Source organism: Solanum stenotomum, chromosome 7, assembly GCF_019186545.1.
Source record: "Solanum stenotomum isolate F172 chromosome 7, ASM1918654v1, whole genome shotgun sequence".
In the NCBI taxonomy this organism is placed as follows: Eukaryota; Viridiplantae; Streptophyta; class Magnoliopsida; order Solanales; family Solanaceae; genus Solanum; species Solanum stenotomum.
In genome coordinates, this window is record NC_064288.1 from 6,677,175 (window position 1) to 6,694,747 (window position 17,573).

The window sequence follows — 17,573 nt, forward strand, 5'->3', positions numbered from 1 at the left end:
TTTATTTTTTTATGAGAAAGATTTAAATTCTTTTTACATTTTTTTGGATAGGGAGGGCATGGGGTAAAAATAAACTATTTTTTAAAACATTTTTTTTGGAATAGGGGTGCTGGTAGGTGTGGATTGATAAAAAAAAACTTTAAAAAGATTTTTTGTTTAAAAGCTTTTAATAAGATCTCTACTATAATATGTGTATTCATATTATTCATTGAGTAACTTATTTTTAACCATTTAAAATATAAATCAAGTGGAATACTCTATCTATTTTTATTCAACCCATTTTTAATAGACTCATATTCGACTCAACCCATTGCCACACATATAGTTCAGAGTTCACACCAATAAATTCATATGATTCGAATTCCTTCTGACACATGCTAGTGGGGGAATTTTAGTGCATCTAAATGTCTTTTTTAAATGAAAAAATTATTCGTAACTTGTAATTCCAAGTATTGAGACATTTCGGATCTTCCCAATTTATTACTCCATCTCTTTTACCAACTACTACATCCCCAACCAATTGAGATTTCTCGCCTGTGAACTACCACGCCGAATTTGCATTGACTTCTCTTCGTCTCCGTCGCTGTTTTTATAAGAATCCATGGGTACTTCAGACGTTAATGCCAACTCCTCCTCCTCTTCCCTCGTCAAAGAATTCCTCCACAAATGCGGTGGCGTTGCCGTGATTGACGGCGGCTTTGCGACGGAGCTGGAACGTCATGGAGCGGACCTTAATGACCCTCTTTGGAGCGCTAAATGTCTCCTCACTGACCCTCACCTTGTCCGCGCTGTATGCTTCTTCAACCATATCTTTAATACTCTATCATATTATACTAAGCTGAATAGATTTTGTTTTTTAAAAAAAATATTAGTTCAGTAACCTTTTTGTATTCTAATAGATTTTCACTTGTCTTGTTTCGTGTTACTGACTAGCTTATTCAATTTAGTGGATTTAGCGAAAAGGGTTATCTTTTCAAGATTAGTTCTTTAGGATGTTAGCTTTACAGCACGGGTTATGTGGATAAGTTGGACCACCATATGGATTTTTTATTAGGTTTCCCTTTTCTGTAGAAGCGTGAGGGTGTGGGGGTTGTTGGCAGCATCTTTGTTTTGCATACTGGTAAATGTCTCAGGGATTTTGTCTTCTCTAGGAACCATCTCATACAAGTTGATAGAACATATTGTTAAACAAATGCATGAAAAGTAGCTTACTTTATGAACAACTAATCCTTTTGAGACTCTCTCTTCTTTTTTGATTCTGCATCTTCACCTGACTCGATAGGAGAGACTGACCTATTTCATACTTCTTCAAGTAGCAAAGATTCAGCTTCTCTCTATCTCTCTCTGTCTTTTGGAAAGAAGAAAGATCCAGGAATACCCAATTTTCAAAAAAAATAAGTAGAGATGTAATATCTTAAAATGAGACATTTGAGTCAAACTATATTCTGCTAATGAAACAACTAGCTACAGTAGTTCTTTCTTAACAACAATTATGCCTCAAATAATTTCTTGGGGAAACCAAGGAGGAGGTGGTGGAAATACTAGTAATTTTCCTTCATCTGCTGTATCACTAAGGCAAATCCAATAAGAATGAAGGGATAATAACTAAAAATGATAGATGATAAAATAGAAAATAAGGCTGTAAATATTCTGCATCATTAATTCTACATTATACTTCCTTTTAAAAAAAGAAAGAAAGGATACTTGAACAAACTTACCCCTAGTTTATCCATTTATTCAGCTTCCTTAGACCTTTTATCCATCTTTTTTAAGTCTGGAAATCCCCCTTAACCATTCAGTAGACCTAATGTAAAAGCATAACACTTCCTCCTCTTCTTGTTTTCTCCTTTTAATACTCTTTTGCTTCTCGTTGCTCCAATTGTTACAAAATTGCTGTAGAATAGTGACTTATCTCTTCTTTGTAGAGGTTGAAACCTTTCAACAAATGCATGTTGCTAGAGAAGTTCCTATTTTCATTTATGGATTTCACTTCTTGCCAATTTGTATTCCTTATGGTGAAATAGGTATTGAGGCACTGGATCAGAGAAATTACTGTGATAATTTTGAATATGTGCATTTTTCACAATTTTTTTAATGAAGGAAGTATTATTAAAAATTGCTGGAACTGTTATTTATTATGTATTATAGGAATGGGAAAATAAGAACAGTTTCTGGAATAATGGAATGCAACATCGCAAAGATCCTATATAGTATTACCAATATCGATAATATGATCGGAATTGTTGGTATGCCCATGAATTTGTTTGATGAAAATATTAATGTGGTACAGGCGTGAAATTTCAACAGAAACGCTGTGGTTCAGAATTGTGAACAATTAAGTGTTACCAAGTCTACAATCTCCGATATAATTTTGAATGTGATGATCCTCATCTTGAATAGTTAAAAAGTTCTTGGCTCTTGACATAATCAACTCAAATGAATCAGTAGATCTCAACATTTGGCAACTGACAATCTTCTCTTTGATTCTTTCCCTTTTCGGTATCCTTTGTGGCTTTTGTTGTATGGTTTAGACTATGCTTTTATCACATATCAAAATCTTTGCTGGAAAATTTTGAGAAACTAGTGTGATATCAATTATCACCACTCTTTAATATTTGAGGTACATGAAATTTTTCTCTTCGTTCTATTACATGGCTCATTGGTGTACTAAATTGAGCAGGTACACTTGGATTACCTTGAAGCTGGTGCAGATATAATACTCAGTTCATCTTATCAGGTACCACTTTTGTCAGTTGCAATTATTCTTCCTCTCTGTATCTCATATGCATGATCTATTGCGCATGAATGCATCTCAAGTTCTATCTATGTCCTTGCGACTAGTTTCATGGTTTCTCATTTTTTGGACAGGCAACCATCCAGGGGTTTAAGGCCAAAGGATATTCTATAGAAGAAAGTGAATCCTTGCTCAAAAGAAGTGTCGAGATTGCATGTGAAGCACGTGATGTCTACCATAATAGATGCCGTGAGTCTTCAGCTGATCATAGCACTGATGGAAAGGTTCTCAAACAACGTCCTATCTTAGTTGCAGCATCTGTTGGGAGTTATGGGGCCTATTTAGCTGATGGTTCCGAATACAGGTAATTTTAAGAAAATTAGGACTTTATTCTTCTTCCTTTCTCTGGTCTGATGTGATTTCTATGGTAGGAACGTAAGGGTTTTTTGTGTACTACTTGTATGCTGCAGTTCCAATTAATGAAAGTTTTATTACTTGATTAAATAAAGGAATATTGGATTTTTTATGGGCTGTAACGATGCTTATCTGCTTGTTCGTTAGAGGCGTTTTTGTTTACCTTGTTTCTTGTTTAGCTCCCTGTCATCCCTGTAACTATTGATATTTTTGTGCATTAAAGTGTATTCTGGGAATATTGCTCCAAATATTTGCAAAACTACTCTTTAGTTTGTAGTCAACTCAAGGTTAGACAGTGGTGGATCCAGGATTTGATGGTCGTGGGTGCTCAATTCCTTTAACTTAAAGTTGCTAGTCAAGATTTTTTTTTTTATAGAGGCTTACTAATATTTTTTAGTTAGTTAATGAACAAAAAATAGGAAAATGAAAAAAGTAGAAAGAAATATAAGAAAAAGTCTGAAAAGATATAAAAGAAGACAAAATCTATGAAAGAAGTTTCATTTTTGTCAACAAAAATTATGGGGTTACACCAGGGTTCGGACCTCCGAAGTGATGCTTTAACAATCCTTGCATTCAACTTCACGACCAACGCACCTACAGGACATTTTGGTTATAGGGTGCTGAAGGATATATTATATAACTTTTTTAGCATTTTCTATATAGATATATAAAATTTTCTTCGGGGTCAATGGGTGCTCAAGCACCCATAACTCAATACGTGGGTCTGTCCCTAAGGTTAGAGCATAAAAATTGTCTCACTAACACCCATGACATTCTTCTGACAATTCTTTCCTGGTCTCATTAACATTTTCTTTGCCTCTTAAGCACAAACCACTATTAGCCTTCCATGCATTTGAAACTGACTTGCTTATCAATTTGCAGTGGGGAATATGGGGATGCGGTTGATCTCAACTTTCTAAAGGATTTTCATCGTAGAAGGGTTCAGCTTCTTGCAGACTCTGGTGCTGATCTAATAGCTTTTGAGACCGTGCCAAATAAACTGGAAGCTCAGGTAAGGTCGTTATTGGTTGTAAGTTTTGAGGAGATCTTTTGATACTACTTATTGCCTTTACTACTTGTAGAAATTAGTGGTATGCTTCTGTTATCATTCTTTATATGGACAATAATTATCTGAAACACAGCAGTTTGTGACAATAGAAAAAGTTAATACCACAGTATAATTCTGTGAAGCAGTCTATTCTGGAGTAGTAGTTTGTATTCTTTTGTTAAGAGCTTGAGATTGACAGCTATTAGCACCTGTCCAGGCTTTTGTTGAGCTTCTTAAGGAAGAAGACATAAAGACTCCTGCCTGGTTATCCTTCAACTCCAAAGACGGTGTAAATGTGGTCAGTGGTGATTCCTTGTCAGAATGTGCTGCAATTGGCGAATCATGTGAAAAAGTTTTAGCTGTTGGAATCAACTGTACCCCTCCTAGATTTATTCTGGATCTTATTCTATCCATCAAGCAGGTACTTTTTCATTACATTTTCCTGATCTTCATTCTGTTTATCTTTGTGGGTTTAAAGTGAGACTTTTAGTGTCTGCTTATGCTTACTAAAGAAGATGGATATTGTACGAAAAAATGAGTTGGATTATTTCTTGTTCTGATCGCTTTTTTAAAACTCAAACCGGACAATCTGGTCAATCAAGAACATCTTTCAATCTTTGTTAAAAGATGACCTTCCAGAGAAGTAAAATGATCAAAACAAGTTAAACCCGATCTTAGGAAACCTTATATTTGTCAGAATTCAAAAAAAATCATGTCTTTAGTTCATTCCTTATTGTATCCCCATCTGTCTGCATGTTCATTAGTTGACTTACACTTAGGGATCGTTTGGTAGGGCATATAAGGTCAATGCTGCATGTGGTGTGTTAGTGATGTTGGCAATAGTAATGCTCGCATTAGGTATGGGGAGATTATTTCTTATGCAGTGTTTGGTTTGGTGTAGTAAAAATAACATGCATTGTATAGTTTCTAAAAATATATTTGCTTACAAAAATATCCTCCACAAATATGGTGGAAAGGATGTTGAAGAGGTTTTGAGGGGTAATTGTGTCCTTAACCATGATAATAATGCATGCATTAGAACCCTTTGCATTACTAATACCATGGATTTCCATATATTAGTCATACATACCTTAGTAACAAATAGTATGTATAACTAATGCTTGCACTAGTAGTTTTTAAAAAAATCACTAATGCTTGCATTAGTTGTAAAAGTGCACCAAATAAGTTACTAGTAATACTAATGCATGCATTATTTTTTCTATTGCACACTACCAAACGACCCCTTAATTCACAGACCACCAAGAGCCATAAGCAGAAAGGAAGAAGGAACTGGGAAAGAGAACTGGTTTACTTACACGTGGAAACACAAGTTTCTGTCATATTGCACTTGTGGTGATAACATATTCAGCAATTTTGGGCCTATAAAACCTACTTGTCTTGGGCTATAATGCCTTCATATTCAGGGGTCATGGAGCCATATGTGTGTCCTTGTTGAAGGTCTACACTAGGATGATTCTCATTTTTTATCTATGTATACATGTGGTTAGAGAACTCCTCTTGGTGCTTGGGGTAATTGCAGATGCCCCATGTTAGTTTTTGCAATGCTAGCAGTTCAAAGGTGAAAACTAGCTACATTGAACAAATGTTAAAGAAATTTTCTTGATAAGAAAAAAACAAATGATTCTAACTTTAATCTGGAAAAGGGGACAAAAAAGGAAATGGAGGAAAATTAGAATGAGAGAAAGTGTTTTTTTTTTAAAACTGGTAACTTTATATATTCCTCAAAAGACTGTACTAAAAATGTACTGGTCAATATGTATAACATGTAGTTCAAATCCTACTATCATTTCCTAAATTGAGTCTAGTACATCAATTTTGGAGATAGTATCATTTGAGTGTAACTAGTTACACCAAAAACATAGTAGCATAAGACAATTTAGTTTGACTTTTTGCATACTATTCTCTATACTATCAAAAGCTCTAGAGTTCCTTTTCTTCCATATTGCCCTCCATATGCTAGCGGGGATAATTCTTCATTTGTCTCTGTTCTTGGACTGCTTTCCTGCTTCCTCCCAACTTTGGATTGCTTCCATGATCTTGGCAGGCATTGTCCATGACATACCCTTAAGATTAAGGAATAACCTCCATATTTGGCCAGTGATCTTGCAATGTATAAAGAGATGGTTAACTGTCTTAACAGTTTTCCCATAAAAGAAACATCTAGAACATAAAGGTATCCCCCTCCTCTTCAAGTTGTCTTGAGTCAGTACAACTTCTTTGGCTGGCAACTAGACAAAACAAGCCACTTTGAGTGAGATTTTGACTTCCAGATTCCTCTTTATGGCTAGTGACTTTGAGGCTGATTGGGGTGGCTCAGCCAGTTGTATGCACAACCCACCTAAAACTGCCTTTCTGATTGCCTTTCCACCACAAAATGTCTTGACCCCCTTCCAGTCCATTAAATTGCCCAATGGTGTCGAAAGAATCTTTTTTGATAAACAGTAACATTGTATTTTATCCAGAACAATACTTAGGTAGTACTGAACCATAATTACAAAAGGGACTCTAGAATGCTTATATCTCTATCTATATTGAATCAAGTACATCAACAATAGACGAAGACTCATTATAGTATAAGTCTGGTTACACTAAAAACAGGGCAGTAAGATAAAGTTAAGTTTGATCTCCTGCACTTCATTTTCTACACCTTCTTAGCATCTGGATTTTCTCTCCTTCCACACTGTCCATCAGATGCATGTGGGGATGAGTTTCCACCTACACCTATTTTTAGCTATTACTCCTACTTCATCCCAGCTTCTCAGAACTTCAGAAACCTTGCCTGGCATGACCCATGTTAGGTATTTAAGGTTCAAAATAATACTCTATAACCTGCCTGTGAACTTGCATTGTAGAAATAAGTGGTTGACTGTCTCAACAGTCTCTTTACACAAAAAACATCTAGAGCACATGGGGATTCCCCTCTTCAGTAGATTATCAAGTGTCAACTCAACTCCTCTTGCTAATAGCCATACAAACAGGAGACTTTATATTGAATTTTGACTTCCCATATCAGTTTCCATGTTCAGTTGAGATTCTGGTAGTTGGACTGATTCAATTGATGATAAGCAACATTAACCTTGTATACCCCTTTATTATTACTTTGCCACCATAAGAGTATCCTCTCTTGTTTGGAGACCTGAGAACTGGTTCAAAGTGTTGAAAAAATCAGCAACTCTGTTGATTTCCCAGTCATTCATCTGTCTTCTAAAGCTGACATTCCATCCTTGGGCTGACCACATCTCTGCCACTATTTTGAGATGATGATTAGTTAGGTTGTAGATATCTGGAAACACCACTTTCAAAATGCCAACTTCATGCCATTTATCATTCCAGAAGCTAGTCTTATTCCCATTAGACACTTTTATCTCGGAGTGTTCTTGCATTTCACTCCACAATACTCTGATAAATTTCCATAGCCTTACAACATAAAGACTAGTGACCTCCTTGGTCATCCAGTTGTCCATCTGCTCATGTTTAAATTTGATAACTCTTCCCCACAACTGGTTTTGTTCTGTGGAATACTTCCATAATCATTTCATCCTGAGGTGTTGAAAGAATTTGCTACCCTCTGAATCTCCCAGACATTTAATTGTCTTCTAAAGATGAAGTTCCACCCTTGAGGAGTCTAGTGATTTACTATGGTCTTCTGTTGGTGGGATACTAGAGAATATATATCAAGATACAAGGCCTCTAGTCTACCTGTCTCATGCCAAACATCCTTCCAAAAATTCTGTTGTCTCTGCATTCCCCACTTTGATCTTTGTGTTAGCCTTAAACTCAAGCCACAAAGATCTAATGGATCTCTATACACTGACCCCATATGGTGTAGTCACCTCTTTGGTCATCCAGTTGTCTTCCTCTACATATTTTACCTTAGTGATTTCCTTCCAGTAGGTATGTTCTTCATTATTGAACTTCCACAACCATTTCATCCTAAGGGTTTTGCTCTGTTTCATAAAGTTCTTTATTCCCAGATCTCGATGTTTTTTTTTTTAAAACTGGCAAGTTTAAAAGCCTTGGGATTAGTATAGTTATTGTTGTTTGAAGCTTCTTTCCCACCATCACATCATTACTTTTAACCAAGTTGTAGCTTTTTCTGTCATTGTTTCCTTGCCAGAGGGATTTTCTTCTAATTTTATCCAACCTATTGATTACCCTCTTGGGAATTGGGAATACTGACATTATATAGGTTGGTAGTGAATCAAGAACGGAATTAATCAAGGTCAACTTGCCACCCCTGAAGAGATATTGTGATTTCCATCTTGCCAGCTTCATTTCACATTTTCTCAACCACATTGTTCCAGATTTCATATGACTCAGATTTATCCCCCAAAGGCATCCCAAGATACGATGTAGGCAGTGCTCCAATTTCCCCTCCCAGAATAACATTTAAGGCTTCATGTTGTGTACTTCATTAATTGGATAGAGGTAGCTTTTCCTCCAATTATTGTGTAGACCAGAAAACCCTTCAAACAACACTAGGATCACCCTCAGTATCTTTAGTTGGCCTTCTTCAGCATCACACAGTATCAAGGTATCATCAACATATTGTAGATGGGTAAGTTCCACACTGTCTACTTCAGGTCCACTGACCTCAATACCTCTGAGCCATCCCCTCACTTTAGCTGATTTGATCATATTGTTCAGCCCTTCCATAGCAAGTAGGAAAAGGAAAGGAGAAAAAGGGTCTCCCTGCCTCAGTTCCCTCTGGGCACTAAAGAAACCAGCAGAAGATGAGAAAGTGTTGTTTTATTTTTCTCTTGTTTGGATTATAGGTGGAAAATAACAAGGGAAATTGTGATAAGTGTTCAAATTCTTCTCTTAACTCTCTCCCCCCCATAAGGGAGAAACCTAGTGGGTCTAGACAAGCAAATGGAAATTTCTCAAGCGAAGCTTAGTTTGCTTGTTATCCTAGGTTATTTTTCTTATATACTTAACAATAGCTCTGTATAAATCTATTGTTCTAATATAGTCTTGTTACTTTTTCACTTGCATTTCTCAGGTAACAACAAAACCAATCCTTATATATCCCAACAGTGGTGAGAGTTACGATGGCATTCGGAAGGAGTGGGTGGTGAGTATTTCTCCTCATCGACTTTCAGGTTTTTAGTTGTACCTATTGAGTGTCACTGAAAAGGCTTGTTGATTCTTGATTAACAACACAACACTTATGTGCTTATTCCTAGTCAGTGGCTTGTAGGAAAGAAACTATGTCATTTCCTTTCTTGCAGACAACTTGGGATGATGAATAGAAACCTTGATGAGTTTTTTTATTTTTAATGAACAAGAAATTCATGTGAGCCTGCCCTTTGGGCCAGCCGCAACCTTCAGCACTCGGGGATGATGGGGCCCAACCATCTACCCTTCACCACTTAAATACCGGACTTAGTTCGCTTGGCACAGGGATCAAATTTGTGACCTAAGACCCAAAACCCACAACCTTTGGCAATTGTGCTAACCCCTGCGATAGTTGTTCACACACGAACTCGAAAAAAGTCACTTTCATCTTTTGCTTTAGGCTCCACATTTGCTAATCAATATGATGGTCTACAACCTTTGTAATTCTCAACATTCAAGCATTTATGTGAAAAAATTCCATTTCTACTTTATGTGGTAGCTAAAGATGTTGCCTGAAGCACAAAAGAAAGTCATTTCAAGACAGCAAAAGATATTTAAATACTGAATATGAAGTAAACCGAAATTAGAAGTTAATGTTCTGCTCATGAAATAACTGGAGAAGAGCCACTTCAGTTTCAGTGTTTTTTCCCTTAGAAAAGAGGAAAGCAAAACAAAACAGCTTAGGCCCTTGGGCTTAATACAACCAGGAATTTTAAAGTACTTTGTGCCCTGTGTATAGTTAATTAAATCTAGAAATATTAATCATCAGCTGTGTAGTCCTGTGGTTTTAAGATGTTCTTACTAATATCCATGCTGTAATTACTTCAAATTTATCCTCCTAATATTGGTTTTCTCTATGTTGCAGAGTAATACTGGGATAACAGATGAAGATTAAGGACTAATTACTTCAAATCTATCCTCCTAATAGTCTTTTTTTCTATGTTGCAGAGTAATACCGGGGTGACAGATGAAGATTTTGTTCCTTATGTTAATAAATGGTGTGAGGCAGGAGCATCCCTGGTAGGAGGTTGCTGCAGAACTACTCCAAATACCATCAGAGCAATTCACAAATCACTCTCCGGAAAACGTACTGTCTAATCTGGAGAACAAAATAGGGGCATCTAACTTAAAAACGAGACAAGATTTTGTGCCTGGGTCGAAAGGATTGTTTCCGTCTCTTGTAAACCTGGATGGCCTACGTTTCAGAAGAGGTTTCTGCTTGACTGGAGTTCAGGGCAAGAGAGGATCTACTGATCAACCTAGGCTGTTTATTGGTGGTGTATCATATTTTTGGTACGTGGAGATGTACGAAAAATCTATGAAATTTTTGGTTTTTGAGAACTTTTTAGTATTACGCCACATTGTAGTTTGTGGGTTCTCTATTTTACCACCAACCACGGAACCATAGCTATTTAAGTATTTGCTGTTGTGTTTAGAACTTCAATTTTCCAAATTGGAAGTTCTGAGATTTGAACCTTAATCTTACCAACTATGAGTTATGGCCACCATGGCAACTGTTACCTTCTGTACTTGTGAAACAAAATGCTCCATTGTACGCAGTGACGGAGCTGGGATTGTTAAAACCTTTTAACTTGATTATATTGTAGCAGTAGTGGTGAAAAATATTAAAATAATTGTTAGAAAGTCAGTTTAGCAGAAAGATACCGTATCAGATTTAAAGAATGTAACTTCATTTGTGAACATTAAAATGATGTTAATTGTCTAATAATATAAGATGCCCAAAAATGCTAGTCAGAAAATACTGCTTTAGGGGAAACAGTTGTTTCGAAATGAAAAGAGCAGTATTATACAAATTGAGCCAAGGGAGTAGCTATTTTTGAAGAATACTTTGGCATGAACACATTTTTGCGTATAATAGGTAAACTATAGGAAGTTAGCATTAACATATTTTTCAAAACTTAGGACTTGAGAACTTAACAAGCAAAGGCAAAGCCACTGGAAAAAGTACAACATCTTGAACATGAGATGGATATTGGACCATCAAGTTTGATTAGATTTATCTGTTGATACTCGTGCAATGACAATGGAGGTATCATACATTCGTTTTGATGCTGACAACAATATTAATGGATATAGCGTCTGCCCAATAGTCATAACTAACTTTTACAACCTTTTACTAGATAACACTACTAAAAAGAACAGCTTGTGAATCAAGAATCAAATCCAGAGTAAACACCATTATCCCTAAGCAGCCTCTTTTCCTCTTCAACGTAACTCTTCCCTCTACTAGCCTGACCAAGATCTCTCTTCCTCTTCTCCTTCTGTGAGAAAGAAAAGTTCTTCCTCTCTTTTTGAGTTCGTGCGTGAACAAGTTCCTCTGCTTCCGCAAGTGCAGCCCTCGTCTTCTGACGCTCCTCATAACTTTCTTCCTTCTCTTTTTCCCGGGTTTCCTTCCCACTTGACCAAGACCAATTCTGTTCCTGATCCGGTTCCTTGGGTGGTGGAACTTTCAAGACAGATAATCCACCTCTGTACCCATGGCGGCTTAGAGCGTCAAAGTCCACACCTTTGCTCTTCCGCTTTGCAGATTCAGCTGAGCTTAGGCAAAATTAACAGTTAAGCATCAAGTAATTGATATTTTTTGCTGGTATACAGGACGACAAACTACTTTGAAAACTGGGGGAAGCAGTCCAACAACAAAGGTACTATCCTAAGTTATTTATACAGTGCTACATATAGCCTTCAGCAGTATGTGGCCTTCTGCTTGAACCTTATATACACATTGATATTACTTTTGAAAATATAGCATGTTCATACTTACTCTGCACCCTTTGTCATTTGTCACAAATGATTCGTAAGTACAGCGGTATCTCATACACACCGACTTAAACTGCCTAATAAGCTATAAAACCAGAACTATATTAAGGCTACACTTGAAATTAATTGTTTGAATCCTAGTACTTAAGCCTATGCAAATTCACAGATATCATCGAGTGTCTTGTGATTTATTCCATGAATCTGTGGTTCTCCATCACTAGAATAAATTACAACAACATAGTGTAGTCCCAAAAAGTGGGGTTTGGGGAGTATAGAGTGTGGACGCAGACCTTACCCCTACTACCTCATAGGAGAAAAACTGTTTTTGATAGACGCTAGAATAAATTAGAACTACAACAAGATAATTGCTTACCATTCCTAAATACGGATATGGGAGCAACTCTAACTGTACCTAAGAACTTAAGAACATGAACAAGCTGTAGTATCATATTAGAGTTACAGTATTCTATCAAAAGCAAAGGATCCCCAAATGATCATACATTATACTCTACTTAGCACCCATTGTCACAAATAACCAGTAAGTACAGTAGCATCCCATATACACCGACTTAATAAGCTATAGAACCAGAACTATATTGATGCTAGAATACAAAAAATGGCTTGAATTAAGATCCCCGGGTCGAATTTGAGACTCTATAAATTTAAATTCATGGATTGTGGTGAATTATCCTTTTTGTAGTGATGAAAGTTGTATGTGTTCCTAAGAAAAGGAATTTGTCCATTTCTCGGAGTCTCAAAGGGGTGTGGAAATGCATAAGAACTCTTGATGTACCCGACCCAACTAGTCGAATACTTGGAGCGAGTAGTAAGAAGAAGGAGGTCTTGAAGGCCCCTTTGTTTGACTATATTATCATATTCAATTCAGTAGTAGCATAAGCATCAAAATAGTAAACTATGCCCTACGACATAAGGCTCCACCTACGAACCTATGAACCTCCGAACCTAAGGAATAGAGTTCAGCATAGGGAAGCCTACTCCTTGGGGATTTATTCCATGCATCTATGTTGATCTCCATCACCATAATAAACTATGCTAGAATTTTAAAAAAAAACATAATTCCTTAGACTTCCCAATGAAGGAACAGGGAACACTTCTAACTGGAACCAAAAATTCTAGTAATAAGCAAGTGGTAGTATCAGTATTCTATTTCTATCGAAACCAATGAACACAAATGATCATACTTCTTTTCCAATTTAAGCTATATAACTAACAGTAAACACAACTACCCATATCGGGTAAACAATTATAGCAGATTACTTTCTCTGTTTTACATTTCTAACCATGTAAGCAGTGAAAAAAATTAAACCTTTTCTTTGATAGCAAAAACATCTTCATCTAGTAGAGGGTCTCACAAGTTGGCCTGGACAACTGCGGTTGATATTTTCAAGAAAATGGATTTTTGGAGAGACAAAATGAAAGAAAAGAGTTACCTTTATGTTTGGAGAAAGAAGCATTATTAAGTTTAGGTTTGATGTTGGTAGACCCCGAATTGTCTTCATTATCAGTATCAAGTGCTGAAGATTCATCATCGGAGGATGAATCGTCTTCTTCATCATCACTCCATGGCATTGCCCTTTTCATCCTCTCAACAAACTGCAAAACCCACAAAAAAGAATCTTGATTAACAAAATAGCCTTAACGTTAATCGAAGCTTGGGTATTAATTAAGGAAAAGAATTACCTTGTAGCACTCACAGGGACGAACTCGAGAGAGTGAAGCACAAAGGAATCGAATCGAATTGAATAATTGAATTGGTTAGGGCTTTTGTGTCTTCACAATATATACAGGTAAATATGCAATGTTGATTATTCAAAGGGGGGTTGGGGGTTGAGAGGGCGTGGGGTGGGGGTTTGTAATTAAAAAAAAAATAGAAGGGGAACTCTTTCTTTGAGCTAATAAAAAAAGGTAAAAATGACAGATTTTGTAAGTTATATAGGGTTAATCGTTATATTTAATAGATTTCGGGGACAAATATATTAAGTATAGGATAAATGACTAAATTGAACATTTTTGTTATATATAAAGGACTATTTCAATTACCTATAATATATTAAGGATCAAAATAAAGCAACTCCTATACATTAAGGATCATTTTGATCATTTTATCCTAAAATTGCATCAAAACATAACTTTTTTTTGTGTGTGTTGTTTTATGTTTAAAGTTTAAGAACCTATAATATGTGGGTCTTCTGAGGGAAAATTTTGTACAATAGCAAATCTTTAGCCTATATTATGTACTTTAGCTTGAGTTTAAGGAAATTGTAATTCGCGGCTATAATTTTCTTAATTCTTGTTATTTAGTTTTCTAATTGTATAAATCTATAATTTGTATAATTCGCATGATTATATAAATCAAGAATTTGTATAATTCGATTTCTGATTGTATAAATCCAGAATCTGTATATGCTTACCCTAGCTATTTGTATACGATTTATGAAAAATTCATAATAAATTACTATGTTTGTATATTGACAATCGAAATATACAAACGGAGTTCTGTAAAATTCTCAAATGTATAAATACAAAATTGGAAAACTTACATCAATATACTATATTAAGAAAATATTTATCATTTCTAGAAATAATATTTTTTTTCACTTGATCACTTTTAATACATGTATAATACAGTTTTAATACAAATTACGGAGAATAATTTATAAAACACATATAATATAAGTTTTATTGATGAATAATACATTTATCACACATTTTAATACACTTATAATACAATGTGTCAATTTTTTTTTACCAAACAAGCATAATATATTTTGAAACATTTATAATACATATATAATGCATACATAATTCACTTTTAATACATATTGCAAATTTATCATAGTATTGCTATATATTGTTATGAATGGTAATAAATAAAAAGTATCGCTAAAATCAGTAATTATATATAAAAAAGTATTTATTCAAGTAATTTTTCCTACAAAATTTGTATATACTTACCCTATTTGTATATATTCACAAGCGAAATATACAAACAACAATCTCCATTTGTAATATATTTACCCTGTTTGTATATTTACAAGTGAAATATACAAACAGTAGCCTCCATAGCAAGCAAAATTATAGTTATAGAGCACAATTATCGAAATTATAACTTTAGAGCCTTATTATATTTATTATGTTTGCTATTTCTCAAATTTTCTTATTCTTTTTATACCTTTTCTTCCTTTAAAAGCCATTTGCACTAGCATATTAATTATTATTTTTTGAGAGAAAAAAATTAAAAATAACGTAAATGTATTCTCTTTTATTTAATATATTGTTAATTTTAATTTTATAGTTTATATTATTTTAAAGAAGTGAATTGTATTATGCGCTCATTTCAAATTACAATTTTTTTTTAAGAATACAATTTTTTTTACAATTCATTTTTTTAAAATAATGAACCTTTTTATTTAAAATTCTAAATTCGTCACTATTTATGACACCTTTTTAGTTTTATTGCTCTTACGGTTTTTATTTTTTGCCTTTAAAATATGTAAAAAAAAATTGCAAATATTTGTTGAGCCGAGAAGGACTAGCTAATGCTAAAATCAATAATGAAATCATTTTAACAATCATCTTGTCTATTATCATTTTTTGTTGTTACAACTCTTGCTTATTTTCTCAAAAATAAAATTATAAATTTAAAGATACATGAAATTTAAGTCCCATAAGTTTATGGGACATATGAACCGACCCGTACTTCAAGATTTACACTTCACCCGTGTTGTGTAAAATATCTCCCTTGTTTCCACGTCTCTTTAGACTTAACTTGGCATCAAATCTATCATAATTTAATTTTATCCCAAAATAATTTATGTATGACAATTACACATTTTCTATTTCAACTTATTAAAAAAATAATTAAAATCTAAATTTCCCCTATAAATAGAAGTCAATCCTAGGCAAAGAAACACACAATAACAACTTCAACAAAGCCATTTGATCAGCCTTGATATTTACTAAAATATATTCTCCTACTTCTTTTTTTCCATGACAAAGGAAATGAGCACTGAAAGAAAAATTGCATACCAAAAAGCACGAAACGAGTTTTTCAAAATGGCTTGAGAACTCAACGCCTCTCATGGTGTTGAGATTGCTGGCGTCTTCTATAGTGATTACCACAAAAAACCTCTGATATATCCAAATCATGTTGCTGCTATCAAAACCTTTGAAAAATTTAGAAAGTTATTTGTGCAGGAGCAACCCAAAAACATGGTGACACAAGAAGAAGTCACCAAGCAATTAATAATTAAGAAGATGAAGGAACTTCAAAAGCTAAGAGAAGAGAACAAGTTCAAGGAGTTGACAATTAAGGTGTATGAAATGAAAAGGGAAGATTTTTCTGTTAACATGGACCCTAAAGATGTCAACGATTTGTTGTACGTGGTGAGAGAAAATTTCAAACAAATGAAAGAAATATTGAAAGCAAGGGCTAGCAAAGAGGATTCCACATCGAATATCTCTTAAATTTTTGTTTGACAGATGATTCCTAGTGGAATCAATCTAGGCTTGATTTGGCTGGTTTAAATTTAATTAAGTAGTATCTACAAATTATTATTGTTTGCATGAGTTTTTTTTTTTAAGTAATAGTTTTATTTTAGATATGAGAATTGTTGAGATGATCGATTTGTAATTTTTGAATCCTTTAATGTTTGATTTAAAAGCCTATAGAGTATACTTGAAAAATGAATTTATCTTGCATTTTATTGATTGTTGCCTCCATTCAATAATTGTTTTTTTTTATATATATATATATATAGAAAAAAAACTAAAACATTTCATGTAGGAATTGTTCAAGTGTTCAAATAAATTTATACAGAACTGATTAATTCATATAATTTCACGTAATGTATAAATGATTTAACAATCATAATACAATTTCCTTGCTGGTTCATATATACAAATTGAAAAGAAAAAATATACAAATCAAAACGAAATCATTGATTACTATCATAATTTACAATCCAAACACTTTATGAATGTCAAAAAACTAAATATGTAATAAAAAACTCCAAAAATATACAATTCGAATTATAATTACAGAATATTATCGTAATATACAATTAAATCAATTTCTGGATGCTCAAAACCAAATATGAGTTTGAAAACACCAGATAAAAACATCAATTTCGTTCAGAAAAAAGTCAAATCAAAATAATTTCCAGCATTAAATACATTTAGCTGTTGTTATTTACTCGAAAATCAAATTGGTCTCTAATGTTTGTATTGCTCAAGCTTATTCGATTTGATAAACCAAATTAAAATGATGTTCTTGTTGTTAAAGAAGTCATTGTATGAAACAAATCCTATTAAAATATAATATGTGTGAGTTATGAGATTATTTACCTTTTTTTAGTAGCAGAAATTAGCTTCTTTTTAGTTAATTTATTTTTTTTAAAAATTGTATACAAATTTAAGTATTTCGGGAACTATACAAAT

General features: G+C 34.1%; 2 protein-coding genes across 4 annotated transcripts; one reads left to right on the forward strand and one right to left on the reverse strand.

Moving 5' to 3' along the window:
- The first annotated feature begins 314 nt into the window (after window positions 1-314).
- LOC125870520 (homocysteine S-methyltransferase 2) lies at window positions 315-10,815 on the forward strand. Of its 3 annotated transcripts, none has more exons than XM_049550975.1 (7): window positions 315-790; window positions 2,681-2,737; window positions 2,869-3,098; window positions 4,031-4,160; window positions 4,414-4,617; window positions 9,220-9,291; window positions 10,284-10,815. In XM_049550975.1, exons 1-7 carry the CDS (start codon window positions 602-604, stop codon window positions 10,431-10,433), a joined length of 1,032 nt encoding a protein of 343 aa, XP_049406932.1. In that variant the 5' UTR covers window positions 315-601; the 3' UTR covers window positions 10,434-10,815. The 3 variants fall into 3 exon arrangements, with proteins under 3 accessions (XP_049406932.1, XP_049406934.1, XP_049406933.1); XM_049550977.1 differs by having other exon boundaries at window positions 412-790; window positions 10,201-10,450; XM_049550976.1 differs by having other exon boundaries at window positions 413-790; window positions 9,220-9,288.
- Window positions 10,816-11,441: 626 nt separating this feature from the next.
- Window positions 11,442-13,915, reverse strand: LOC125870533 (uncharacterized). The gene is made up of 3 exons (XM_049550991.1): window positions 13,815-13,915; window positions 13,565-13,727; window positions 11,442-11,889 (listed from the first exon to the last, which is right to left on the reverse strand). Exons 2-3 carry the CDS (start codon window positions 13,713-13,715, stop codon window positions 11,507-11,509), a joined length of 534 nt encoding a protein of 177 aa, XP_049406948.1. The 5' UTR covers window positions 13,716-13,727; window positions 13,815-13,915; the 3' UTR covers window positions 11,442-11,506.
- Window positions 13,916-17,573: the final 3,658 nt, after the last annotated feature.